This window comes from Garra rufa, chromosome 10 (genome assembly GCF_049309525.1).
Source record: "Garra rufa chromosome 10, GarRuf1.0, whole genome shotgun sequence".
In the NCBI taxonomy this organism is placed as follows: domain Eukaryota; kingdom Metazoa; phylum Chordata; class Actinopteri; order Cypriniformes; family Cyprinidae; genus Garra; species Garra rufa.
The window spans coordinates 44644426-44658133 of NC_133370.1; the positions used below are offsets into that span (position 1 = coordinate 44644426).

At 38.9% G+C, this 13708-nt stretch overlaps 1 protein-coding gene across 1 annotated transcript in view; it reads right to left on the reverse strand.

Annotated features, from left to right (window-relative positions):
- Nucleotides 1-973: 973 nt before the first annotated feature.
- arhgap21b (Rho GTPase activating protein 21b) overlaps nucleotides 974-13708 on the reverse strand; it is a 34934-nt gene continuing 22199 nt past the window's right edge. Inside the window, 10 exon segments of the mRNA XM_073849864.1 lie at nucleotides 974-3878; nucleotides 5699-5730; nucleotides 9717-9822; nucleotides 10694-10735; nucleotides 10817-10942; nucleotides 11242-11331; nucleotides 11467-11540; nucleotides 12107-12185; nucleotides 12278-12436; nucleotides 13533-13675. Of these exon segments, the coding sequence (XP_073705965.1) occupies nucleotides 2364-3878; nucleotides 5699-5730; nucleotides 9717-9822; nucleotides 10694-10735; nucleotides 10817-10942; nucleotides 11242-11331; nucleotides 11467-11540; nucleotides 12107-12185; nucleotides 12278-12436; nucleotides 13533-13675 (2366 nt within the window). The 3' untranslated portion in view covers nucleotides 974-2363.

Genomic DNA, 13708 nt, shown 5'->3' on the forward strand with positions numbered 1-13708 from the left:
GTTGTTACCTGAATGATCCACAGCTGTTTTTTATTTTAGTGACAGTTGTTCTGTTTGCCCACTGTTCTTCAAAAACAATTTCTTCACACTGAGAACAACTTTGGGACTCATATGCAACTATTACAGAAGGTTCAAATGCGTACTGATGCTCCAAAAGGAAAAACGATGCAGTAAGAGCTGGAGGGTGAAAACTTTTGAACAGAATGGAGGTGCGTACTTTAAAAATTTCGCCTAAATATATATATTTTTCCCATTTAGTACTGCCCTTCAAATGCTACAGAAGATACTTACGTTTCCCAGAAGACAAAAAAAAAAGTTACATTTTCCCTGATCTTCAAACTCAGTAAGTATTGACCCCTTGGGAGAAGCATCAGTTGAGTGTTTGAACCTTCTGTAATAGTTGCATATGAGTTCCTTAGTTTTCCTCAGTGTGAAAAGATGGATCTCAAAATCATAGTCATTGTTGGAAAGGGTTCAAATACACAAAAATGAAGCATTTTTTTTGAAGAACTGTTCAGGACAAACAAGAGACGCATCTCTTGTGGACTATATGTAAACGTATTTTATTTGAAATATCTTATTCAGGTCAGTACTAAATAAAAAAATAACATGCATTTTGTATGATCCCTCTTATTTTGGTAAAATAACCATTTTGCAGATTCTGTCCGATGTACGTAGACTTTTGACCTCAACTGTAGGTAGTCCAAAATGCAGCTGCTAGAGTCCTTACAGGACAAGAAAATGTGATCATACTACTACAATTTTACAGTCTCTACACTGTCTAAGTTATATATTTTGGAATTTTGGTAGTACCTAGAACGGCAAAGTTCAAAAGCTCACATTTATTGGACAAGCTTTCAGTGTTTTGCTCTTAGCCATCAGAAATATTATGCAAATTCCTGCAGTATCAGTCTGCCCCCTTGTGGTGTCAATCTGAAACTGATGAGGAAATAATTCAACAAGACTAGACATGTATCAGACAAAAAGGGTTTATTTTCCAGTGTTTTACAGTGCGCGTCCACCACACGAGCAGACCCGGCATGATAAACAGTTAGGGGAAGCATTGTTCACACACGGGGAGACTGAAGACCCCCAGAGATGATTAGCACGTTCGCGTTCACTCTCCCAGGTCCCTTAACCTCACCTCTGTATCGTACAATACTTACAAAAAGAAATGAATGCAATGAAGATGACCGGAGGAAGAGGAGCAGCTAAAACATGTAATAGATATGTACATTTAAGTTACTTACTTTACAGGAATATTTAAAATTCAAGTCTGGTTAAAATACCAAATGCTTTAAAACAATAATGCATTAAAATAGTGTTAAGACCCAGGAGGAATGCTGCAGGAATGGAAGAGTCTCATTTTTTTTTCCATGAATGAAGTGTGGATGAGGGGAGTTTAAAATAAAAAGAAAAACTTTTTTTACATCTTAATGTATCTGAGATGTGGCACCTTCAACAACCTAAGACCACTATTCAATATGAGGCACTTTCATGATCCAAAGACACCTGATTTGTTCTTTAACAATCCATTCTTTTCCCATCTTTTTTAAAATCCAGCTTTATGCCAGAGACAGTAATCGTGTCTCAGTAGTCGTAGTACAACAAACAGCAACATGTACACTGCAAATTGCATCAGTGAAACTGAATTCCTTTTTGTCTTCCGTTATTTAAAAAACATTTACTGTGCCGAGTGTCTGCCATGCACTGCATTTAAAAAGGAAAAACGAAACAGACACTGTTCCAAAGCACAGCACGCCAAGCAGTCCAAACACAGGCAGAATAAACGGGGGAAAAAAGCACAGAAAGGGGAAATATATACACTTCATAAATGAAAATGGCAGTTTGTTTAGTATTACAACAAGCAGATACATTCTCGTTTTGGTTACTGAAGGATCTATCGCAACATCTGGGGCCTCTTTACACTTCCGATAAAATAAATCTTTAATCAAGACACTCTAGTCTTCTCAACATCCTACTATTCCAGACTATTGACCTACCTGCTCAGTCTATGTCTCGGTTACTTTCCTTTAACTTCCAAGCCATTTGGACTACAAACTGCTCCATTATGTGATGTCTCCAATCTAAAACCTACATTCGCCAGAATTCCAGCTCTCCCAGTTTTTCAGCAATACTGCACTTCGGCCAACAGCGAGAGGGCCTCAACATTGGGTCGGTACATAATTTCATTCACAGAAGGAAATATCACGGGATGTTTTAAAAACATTTCTCGCAACGCTCGATAGCAATTTCATACACACTTTCTCCCACATTACACCCATGCCAACATGGCTTACAAGCATCGCTCAAGTACCTTAAATCATGTGCACTCACACATGAGCGTACACTCACACACACTTTCACAGGTACTGATAGAAACGGGAACGGACCACTTGAGCACCGGAGAGTTTGTGAGGGTGGGCGTCTGCAGAGAGGCTCAGGCTTTTGCTCTGAGCGGCCGCTACGTCTCCATTGAGGAGCTGACCCAAGTGGGAGTGCGAGGGCCCGGCGGATAACAGGTCCCGTGATCGGGAAGGGTGCAGGTCTAGTACGTCCAGACTAACTTCGGGGTTGCTGGCTCGGTGTCGCTCTCGAGCAATCCAGTCTCTGATGGAGAAGTCCTGCGAACTGCATTTGGGCTTTAAGCGATCCATAGCCGAGAGCTCGTTGCCCTCGACTCTTTGCCAGTCTCCGATTACCGACAACTCGGCAAAGTCTCGCTGACCACCCATGGTGTGTCTGCGGCGGATATTGCTTTTCCGTTTACTTCGAGTCTCGGGTGACCTGGTGCGCTGGGAACCCACCCCGAACATGTCATCGGCTGACGTCCGCAGTCGACACTTTAACCTGTCTGTGATTTTGATTCGCCACATGGGTTCGGCCCGCTCCGATTCGCGAGAGGAAGAGCTTAGACTGCCGGTGGACCGGCCTTTGACTGCTTCAATAACTCTCGAGAGTCGAGTAGACTCCTTATCGCTGCGATTCCCGTCTGCTGAAGACTCGCTGTCTGTTTTCTGCCGACTGCCTCTCTTGCGTGCCAAGGTGTCGCAGGCTATGATTCGATGGGAGGGGATTAGGTTGGGTGTGACTGTGGTCTCCGGTTGGTTGCTTTCTTCAGTTGGCCCACCAGTGGCAAAGACTGATAAATCACTCTCGCTGTCAGTCTCCATGGGTCGCCCCTCACTGATGAGCTCGCTTCTTTCATCGTCAGCATCGTCCCCGCGGCTTTCAGTGACTGATTGCACCTCCGGACTGAGGGCGATGGACTCCACCCCTGTGTGGAAGGTCATGGAGGAGGTGGTGGAGTAATCTGATGTGATCGAGCAGACCTCTGCTCCTGGGCCCATTCCAGTACTCTCCATCCAGTGGCCTGGTGTCCTCCATTGCCTCATCCTGGGTACCGAGGCCTGGGAGCTGGTGCTGTTGAGCGTGCCCAGATCCGAGACGCATCCGTCGTCATAGTTGGAGGGAGGATCAGACAGTGAACTCTGACGAGTCATGTGATAGCTAGGTTTAGACGATGTGGTGATCTTAGGTGAAGGACAAGTTTCCTGGGGCAGATGTTGGGAAATGAGCTGCTTGCTTTCAGAGGTTAGGTCAAGGCTGTCTCCTGGACTTTGCTCATCATCCTCTGTCCTTTCTATTTGGTCATCAAGTCCAACTTCACTCTCAGCATCCTCAGTTTGGTCATCGGTAGGCCAATTGGGATCATTTTGCACCGGAAGATCCTTCTTAGAGAAACTAGCATCCAGGTCGTCGTCAGAGCTGCTCGGCTGAGGCTTGTCCTTAGGCTTTTTGCGTTTGCGGCTAGCAAAGATTGAAGTACGCAGCAGCTCTCTACTATATTGGTCCTTACCAGATCCCCAGGAACCCTGCTATAGAACCAAGCACATAAAGTGTAAGTTTACAGCACAATGTGATTAATCTCAGGGAATTTGTCTTTTGTATCCACCTTTTTCTGGGCACGGACATTTGTAAATTTTATGGGTTTGTACTAAACAGCTTGTTTTGTTGCTTGATATTGCAGATTGATGTGTCTGTCTTAGGTCTGGGTGATTTTTTAGATTTTATCGATTAACTCGAATTAGGTATGTGCGATATATATATAGTCTGCGATAATATCGTAATTGTAATTATCGAGTGTGCAAACATAGCACCTACAGAGTGTGCGCATACATTACATGATGAAGTCTATAAGTGAGGTTAAACTAGTGCATGTACAGTGCGTTCTTTCACTGCATGATTCAGTCTATTAAAGTGCCAAAATGTAATGATCACATAATTCAAGATATGGGGGCAAAAAAATGGATATATTTATATAATTTAAAATAGTTAATATCACACAAGAGAGATGTTTTTTCTTTAAAAAAAATCAGCATGGTTACAAATGTGATAGAGTTTTTATACAACAGTTCAATAAAAAAAGAAGTTAATTAAAAGACGTTTTAGACACCATATGACCTGTTTTTGCTATTTCACCAACAAAAAACATTCTAAATGCAGCCACTGCACTGTTTTGCACCTCTGAGCAACATGACAGTGTTTCGTTCATGAATGAATCAACCGTTTAAATTATTTATTTCAACCGCTCACTTGCTGCCACCTACTGGTTGTTTTAATTTCACATTTAAAGTACATTTTAATTTGTAAATAATTTTGAATATCATTATTGAACGTTTTATATTTAAAAAATTTAAACTATTTTAAAAGCTTTAAACTGTGCAAATACATCTAAATGCCACTTCAGATGCAACTTCTGCAAAGATCAATTTTGTTGATACTGATTTAATTTGTATTATTATAATTGACTGATAACATGTTTAAAAAATGGCTTTATGAAAGTAAAAATACCCATAAAAGGTAAAAATCAATTTAAACTTATTGGAAAAGAATCATTTCTATCACTGCTGTGAACTGACCACACAGAGTATGAAGAATATCAAAAACTTTAGGAGCCAGCTGTCCACTTCCTTAAAATATCTGCACAATCAGCAAAATGCTGTCTAATTATCGTTATCGATAAAATCCTAGAAAATAGAGATTTTATTTTTTGTCAGTATCACACACCCCTAATTCGTATGTAATGTTTTTTGCACAATTTTATTTTTTAGAAATCAAGAAATCATGATTTTGAAAATAAATATTAAAAAACGTTAAAATTAGACACTTTGACAATATACCAATGATAACAGTAAAGTGAAAAGATTGATCCAACGTGGGCAGTGGAACAGAAAAGAACATGCGAGGAGATGGGACTGGGAGTGAACTTTTTAACTTGAGCGACACATTTTTATAATGCCATTTCATGCAACAGTCAAATGCATCCATGTTTACATAGAAAAAACTGGAAAAGCAGCAAAATCGAATAAAAAAATGAAGAACTACTACCGTATGTCTGATATTTAGTGTTCAATGCATCATGGTGACAGGCTGAAAGCTGCTGTTCATTGTTTTTACAGAACATTTATAGTTAATAATAGTGTAATACTTTCATTCATTTTAAATTTAAATTTCCTTGACTTTTGAGATTTTTTAAAAGCATTTTCCTTGTATTACTTCTTAACATGTTATTATCCTTCTCATTATTTCCCTATGATCCAGAAGTCTCACCCATAGGCTTACTTCCGTGCTAAAGAAAAAAGGTGGATAATGTGATTTTAATCTCAATTAAAAAAAAAAAAAAAAAAGTGCTCACCTTTGATTTTGCAGAGTCACTGGTGGTTGAATCTGGTGGAACAAGGAGAGAAAAAGGTAAGCAGGCTATTTGGAGTGGAATACAGCAGGGACAAAGAGCCAGAGACAAGGGGAGACTGAAATATAAATATCCTTCACCACAACAGCAGTGGAACAGCACAAACAGTGGAGTCATGTAGAGATCTGAGAGATGAAGGCGACACACTTAAGCCATCGCACATAGAGAAATGGAGGAAAGAGAAATGAGTGATGACAGGAACCCGGCAGTGTGCAGTAAGACAGGAGGCAGCTCATGCACACATTCACACAGACAGACAGCCTGTCCACAGTTAAACCACCAATCACTGACAAACACACTCACAGCCAGCAGAACATGTCTACAGGCATTCTTTCCCAACTCAGAGACATCAAGGCAGGGATGGACATCCTTACAGCTATGTATTAACGGGTAAGAGCTGTACCGAATCTGGTCGAAAACTAAATGCTGCTGTTCTTTTTATCTACCTTAGTTGGTTATGTTGCATCATGGGATTCATATGCTTAATATCAGGGCTCTACAGTGTGACCATTTTACTCGCGTTTGTGACTAAAAACTACTGCATGCGACTACGAAAAAATATTTAGGAGCACCATGTGCAACTGATCCGATCAGCATATTTGTGTTTGCGCTCAGGGGAGCTTCAAAGATTTCTACGTGTTTTTGCAACATTGAGTAATGTATCACAGAAATATCTCACAAATCCTTTCATAAAGCGTAGAGAGAGTGTAAATAAGAGATTTATTGTGAATTCTAGAGAGCTTTGTTGATGTGACAGCTTTTAATGGCTTTTAATAGAGTTTGCAATTGTGATAATGATTTAATACAACAGTTAAATAAACAAGTAAATATTAAGTGACTTACATTATCTGACTATAACATTTCCTGATTTTGCTCCATTTCATTGTCGAAAATTGCGCTGTGCATCTCCATTCAAACACAGCGGTGTTTCGTTTATGAATGAACGTGCATTTTAAAAACAATCTAGTAAGTCAATGATTCAATTTTCCATTCATAAAGAAAAAGTCACTTGCTTTATTCCTGAAACAATCAGCCATTCGAACAAATCAAATGAATGAAGGATTCAGTAATTAAATCAGTGACTTGCCGCCACCTACTGGCAGTTTTAGTTTTATTTTAAAGTATCTTTTCAGTTATTTGAATCATTTAATATTTCTAGATTCAAAATGTAGTATTTAAAACATTAATCTCAATATCAATTTATGAATTTAATTGCACTCATGCCTCATTAAACATGAAAATACACCTACAAGCCACTTTCGTGTTCTTCTGTGCCACCTCTGTAGCACAAATTAATTTTGTTAATACTGATTTCATTTAATTGTTAACTTATTCTTCTTATTCTATTGTTGTCTATTGTTAAAAAAAAAAAAAAAACATTAGAAAAGTACAAACTAAATTCCCCTGTAAATACTGTAATGGGAAGGCAAATTTTTGATCAGATTTTTTTGAATGTTGATTAAACTGTGCTCCTAAACAGAAAAGTGTAGAGCCCTGAATAAGCATGCATATTAAGTCATTTATTCACGATAAACTTGGATACATGAAATGCAATGCTTGATTTTGTTTAGGATGTTAAAATCGTTTTTCCGCCTACTTTGTAATTTTGTCACACCCTACTTAGCAATGTATTTTGTGTCATTTTAATTATGTGGAATATATTCAATTCAATTATGTGGTAGCTAAAATAATTGTGATCATTCATCTATATATGTGATCCTAGACCACAAAAATAAGCTTTCTATTTATATATGGTTTGTTAGGAAAGGGCAAAATTTGGTCGAGATACAACTATTTGAAAATCTGCAATCTGAGGGTGCAAAAAAATATCTAAATATTAAGAAAGTTCTTAGCAATGCATATTACTAATCAAAAATTAAGTTTTGTTTTATTAACGCTGGGAATTTACAAAATATCTTCATGGATCAAGATCTTTCACCTAATATCCGAATGATTTTTAGGAATTAAAGAAAAATCTATACTTTTGACCCATAACATGTATTTTGCTATTGCTACAAATACACCCATACTACTTAAGACTGGTTTTGTGGTCCAGGGTCACAACTGCAACACGTCTAGATAAGTGAGATTTGAAATATAGGAGAATAAGGTGTGTTTTTGAAATTAGTCACAGAGACGTCAAGTTATGAAATCGTTTTAAAAACGTTTTAAATAGTTATCGTTTTGGAGGTGGACTATGCGACCTCCACAGTCTACACTTCCACTGTGTCTCACATCATGTCTCTGTCATTTTCATGAGCAGTTAAATGGATCAGTTCTAAACAACTCTAGCGGTCTAGCTCGAAGTGTACTTCGGCAGTCCGCTTTCCGCAACAGTCTGCGCACTGTCCGTGTGCAGCCCAATTTTTGTGTCCGCGTACAACAGCACAGGCACAAGGTGAATGTTGAGACAGAACAAGTCCACTAGGGCTCCATCTGCAGTTGAAAAAAACTTTGAAAGCTGTGCTGACAAGGCTGTGTGCGAGACAGAGCGGAACGCGGAAAATTCGCAATGTTGCAATTCTTTGTAAGTAAAATCGATCACTCTGGAACCACGTTTGTGTCGAACGGCATCGGCCTGTCGGTGCAGAACATGGAGATGCAGAATGAATTAAAGCACTGAGAGACTATGACAAGGGACAACAAGGGTCAGATATGACAGGAGGGCAGAAAGGGGCTAAAGGGGCCAAGGCTACGAGGAGGAAGCGAGTCCTTACGACGGGCTACTTCACCACTCAAAAGCCCCTTTGCTCACTCTCCCTCAAGAGATACTAATGCTTTTGAATGGTATGATACTCGTCGGGCGCTTTATGATTTAAGCCGGCTCAGCCCCTCACCACACCCCTTCAGACATCATCAATGACAGTTACTGAATGCCACAAGACTGGAGGAAATCCTGGAGACCATACCATGCTAGAACTCCTTGCGGTCAGCTTCAGAGACAACGAGAGACAGCAAAGAGGCTTTTCAGACACATTACACCATCACAGCTCTGTATCCTCTCTGTTAATAATAGTCTTATAAGATATGAAACGTGCAACACGACGATGACAAATATCAACTTCTCTGACACTCTTTTTTTGTTTCTTTTGTTTTCTGGTGGGGTTTGTCCCGGATTCGCTTTCAATTTATAAGAATCGGGGATTTCTGCAGACTAGGCAGCTACACTGGGGACAACACTCCTCCTTCTTCCTACAGTCCCAGCTGTCCATCACAGACATTACAGAGTCCATCAGTGACATCACCGAGTGATAGACGCCGCCCACTTGGCCTGTGTCAAGATTGGGTAATGTGTGAGCAGTGCTGGACAGGGACAAGGGAGAAGAAAAACACTAGAGACAAGATGGGTGAGACGGGTACACCTTTGGTGGTTTATCATTGATTTTTCCATTTCTTTTGGGAAAGAACACGCCGGGTTAGCACAAGAGAAGGGTAAAGAGGAAAAAGAACTGAAAGAAAAGGAGGAGTGGAGTCATAACGGAGACTAAAGCATTAGGGGAGGGATGACAATGAGTGAAGTTCAAACCAATACAAACCAAAGCAGAAAAGGAGAATTCTGGAGAAATCATAGCATTGAAATAAAGACAACCAGTCTAAAACAATGGCTGAAGGTAAAGGAAATCAAATGAAAAAGGTCGGTTCATAAGCTTTCACATTCATAGGAACTATTTTATCCAATTTTTCAGATAGCTCACCAAATACGTTTGACCAATGCAAAATTGCTAAAATAGTTCACCTTTACATATGCACCAACACATTTCTGGCAAGCTTGATTTTGTTTGCTCTAAACACTGACAGATCTAATGGAAAGCATGAGCATCTGCTAATCATCTGAAACATACTAAGAGTGTGAACATATACACACAGAATAACATCTGAACACACTGAACGTCTTTGGTTTTAAGTAATTCATTCTCATATACCCAGTTTGGACACAGTTGGGCTACGAACGCAAGATTACCTGAGACGTCTCCCGGTGACGGAGCGGTGCGGCCAATGTTGGTCAGCAGATGGTCAATGTTGGGCACAGGCTGAGACTGAACCGTGCTCTCTTGCTCCACGGTGGTCTGACGTAAACAAGCAATGAGAGAGATGCAAACATCATTAATATGAGGCATACTGAAAATGTTCAGTGCTGTTTTAAACTGTGTATAAGCTATGTTTGCTTTTACTTATAAAACACTGTTTTGTGTGTTTTGTGAGCAGTGGCAGCTTCAACTACCATGCAAACCATGCAAATGCTTGGGGCCTTGGTGGGTCCATAATGTCCATTAAGATTAAGTGACTGAATAAATCCATGTGCTCATTTTTCCAGCAAATCAGGACTTAAACTGTGCACTTGTAAGTTTGTTACGGCATTAAAGTGAAGAGCAGAAAATACAGTGGAATTGGTTAGTTTATTAGTTCTTTTGTATTCAGGTTTTTAAAAGACAAAGCAAGTCTGCATTTAGCAGCAGTGGATTTAACTCATGGATCAGTATCCACAGCCATTTAAAGAGAGCATGGTGAGCACTATGAGTGTATGACCTGTATGCTATGAGTCAAAGTGGCTCTCATTAACTCTGTATAAAAATGCAAAGCTGCATGAAGCTTTATTAAAGTAAGCTTCTAACTTGCCTCACACCCTAGTATCACAGATACCTGTAATGCAGCTTTTGTTCTGTAAAAATGAAATAATGCATCAGGTCTGAACTCTCCATGGAGTCCTAAAAATGAGAAATCTTCCCCAATAAGGGAGTAGGAAGTTCCTTGATGTTGTTTGCGATGAATTCGTTCAACCAAAGCAAGTTGGACCAGGTGGAAATGGGACAAGAGGGAAACTGAGAATATGAGGATGATTTTTCTGACCAGTGTTACTTGAAGAGTGAATGCGACGTTTGTTTAAGGCTCAGAAATAAATCCACTTCAGAGAAGAAAGACTGGAAGCTACAGACTCACCGTTGGCTCTTCATCTCCATCTTCTGTGAAGAACCAATCGTACTGCAAAAGAGCAAAGCGGACGGAAGTTTCAGCAGAATTCAGACATCAATTTACACAGAGATGAAAGGAAAAAGCTCTTACTTGCTGAATAAGAGTCTCAACGATCTTGTACTGATCAGGCATGTGCGTGACCATGTGCGTCATGTTGTCTTCAGAGGTTCTGACAAGAGTTGGGCCAAACACAATGGCCAAGTTACGCGGCTCCATCTAGTTAAATACAAAAAAAGCTTCTTCTATAACTGGCTTGACGTCACACAACAAGCATTTGTGCTTCCAAGTTCTTCAGACAAGCTATGACAGGTGAAATTGAGCAATACTGCAGTTTAAATCATCCCATTATATTATTTCATGCGTAACATTTAGAAAGTGATTATTTACAGTAAAGTAACACTATCCTCAAAACCAGTTTAAAGTTTAATAAAGTATAATCATTCATACTTTCTTGTAATAGGGTGTTGAACTCACCTAGACGGGATAAATAAACTGAACATTTACAAAGTTCATACCTTGTTTTTCTCACAGTTTTCAGAGACAGTTTTGAGATGTGCAGAGAGGAACTTGAGCGTTTCATAATGATGGTCTGGTAACTCATGAATCTGGGCAGAATAAACATAGTAAACATGATTTATGCCTGTTATCTGTTGAGGATTTTATTGCTGATATAAAGGATTTTTCTTTCTCCTATCTAGGAAATGTCAGTAATTCAACAGCGGTCTTTAGATAAACCGTACCAGTCTCTTCAGTGTTTTTAACCGCTCAACAGGGTCCTCCATTCGATTGCCATCAATAAAGTTGGAATATTTTTCTAAGATCAGAGCAAAAAAGCATTATTAGAACATTCCTGAAGTGTATTAATCAGGGTCTCGACACAAAAAAAGTACTATGGCAAAATATTTTAGCAAAAAAAAAAAAAAAAAAGCCATCCCCTGGTTTCACAGTCAAGGCTTAAGCCTAGTCCTAGACTAAAATGTAAGTCTGAGAAACTTGCACAGACTGATCCTTAAAATATATCAGTATCTTTGTTTTGTTTTAAAAAAAACACCAGCAATGTTTTTTTCTAAGTACATTTATAAAAAAAAACTACTTAAATGTCCTAATTGATCTATGGCCTAATCCTGGCTTAGTCTAAGCCCTGTCTGTGAAACCGGACACCTATATTTTATTCTTTTTAAACACCAAAAAAAAGCAGGCTTGGTTTTCATGACCATATGAGCTATGAGCCATGTTGTCCTCTAGGAGGAGTCCTTCCTCCACAAATGGTGAACAGAGCTTAGATACAAGATTTTCTGAGAAACAAGACACCACAGTATTTTCCATGTGTTTTGTATAAAGCCAGAAGAACGATCTATTCTATGCGATCATGCATCTCACCATTAGTAAACAGAGGCTCGGGAAGTTTCCTGAAAAAGGACTTTAGCAAACTGCTGATCACATTGAGGTCTCGCCACTTCTGCTGAACAAAATGAAAGTGTAAAGATCAGGTCTGTCTTCATTGTACAAGCCCTCATGTATAATAGAAGATAATACAAAGCGTTTACTCACGTCATCCTGTATATCAATGTCTGTCATGCCTTTAGTGTCTAGCTCCTCCTGCATGCTTGAGATGGCAGCATTGTTTCCAGGGACTCTATAAATCCCAGTGTACTCCAACCCTCTCTCCTCCACTAGCTTACAACACACCTCCACGATCAACGGCACAAACTAAGAGAGAGTAATTGGTGTTATTTTTAATGTCATATAATCTCAGAAAACCTAAATAGTAGATCATTTTTCAGCCCAAAGCCAAATCTCCAAATTAAGAAAATGGAATCTATTTTTAGAACCATTCATATTTTCCCATTATGACATGATTTTTTTCTTCTCAGTACTGTAATATTTAAAAAATAATGAAATTTAACATTATACTAAAGATTTAAATGTAAAATATTCAGATACACACAGGAAATTATGGAAGCCCGTTTCCACCACTGTATAAAAAATTAAAAAATGTAATTGTGACTTTTTTTCTCATATCTCTGTGAGATATAAATGCACAATTGAGAGTTATAAAGTCAGAATTGCGAGATATAAACTCACAACTGCTAGTTATACAGTCCAGTTCTGAGGAGAAAAAAATGGTATGTTCACAGAATTGCGAGTTTGTCTCGAAATTCTGACTTAACTCACAATTGCAAGTTTATATAATGCACTTGCGAATTTATTTCTCAGAATTTTGAGTTTATATCTCAGAATTGCAAGGTTATATCTCGGAATTCTGACTTAACTCGCAATTGCAAGTTTATATCACACAAAGCTGACTTTATTTTTTCAGAATTGTGAGTTTATATCGTGGAATTCTGACTTTATAACTCACTATTTTGAGTTTATATCATGCACTTGCAACTTTATTTCTCAGAATTGTGAGTTTATACCTCGGAATTCTGACTTACCTCGCAATTGCAAGTTTATATCACACAATGCTGACTTTATTTCTCAGAATTGTGAGTTTATATCTTGCAATTCTGACTTTATAACTCGCAATTCTGAGGAAAAAAAATCTGATTTGCACATTTGTATAACGCAACTCTGAGGAAAAAAAAAGTCAGAATTGTGTGATAAGTTGCAATAACCTTTTTTTCATTTTGTATTTGGTGGCGGAAACGGGCTTCCATAGGAAATACACTAATAATGTCACAATGCAAAAAATCCATTTGCTCCTGGAGTGAAATGTAACCATGACATGTTTACGTAAGCTTCACCCATAATAGTTTAATTTGCATTATGCGGTAGCGCATTTGTAATCTCTGGCATTTCTTACTCTGTTGGTTTGTGCAGGAGGGCAATTATCCAGTCGTACTCCAAACGTGACGCCAGCAGTGGGCCTCTTATCTTGAGGTTTCTTTTTCAGTCCTGGAATTCCTCTCCTCCAAGCCGCTTTATCTCTCGGAGGACTGGAGTCATCTGAAACACATATTGCTGACATTAACATTTCAC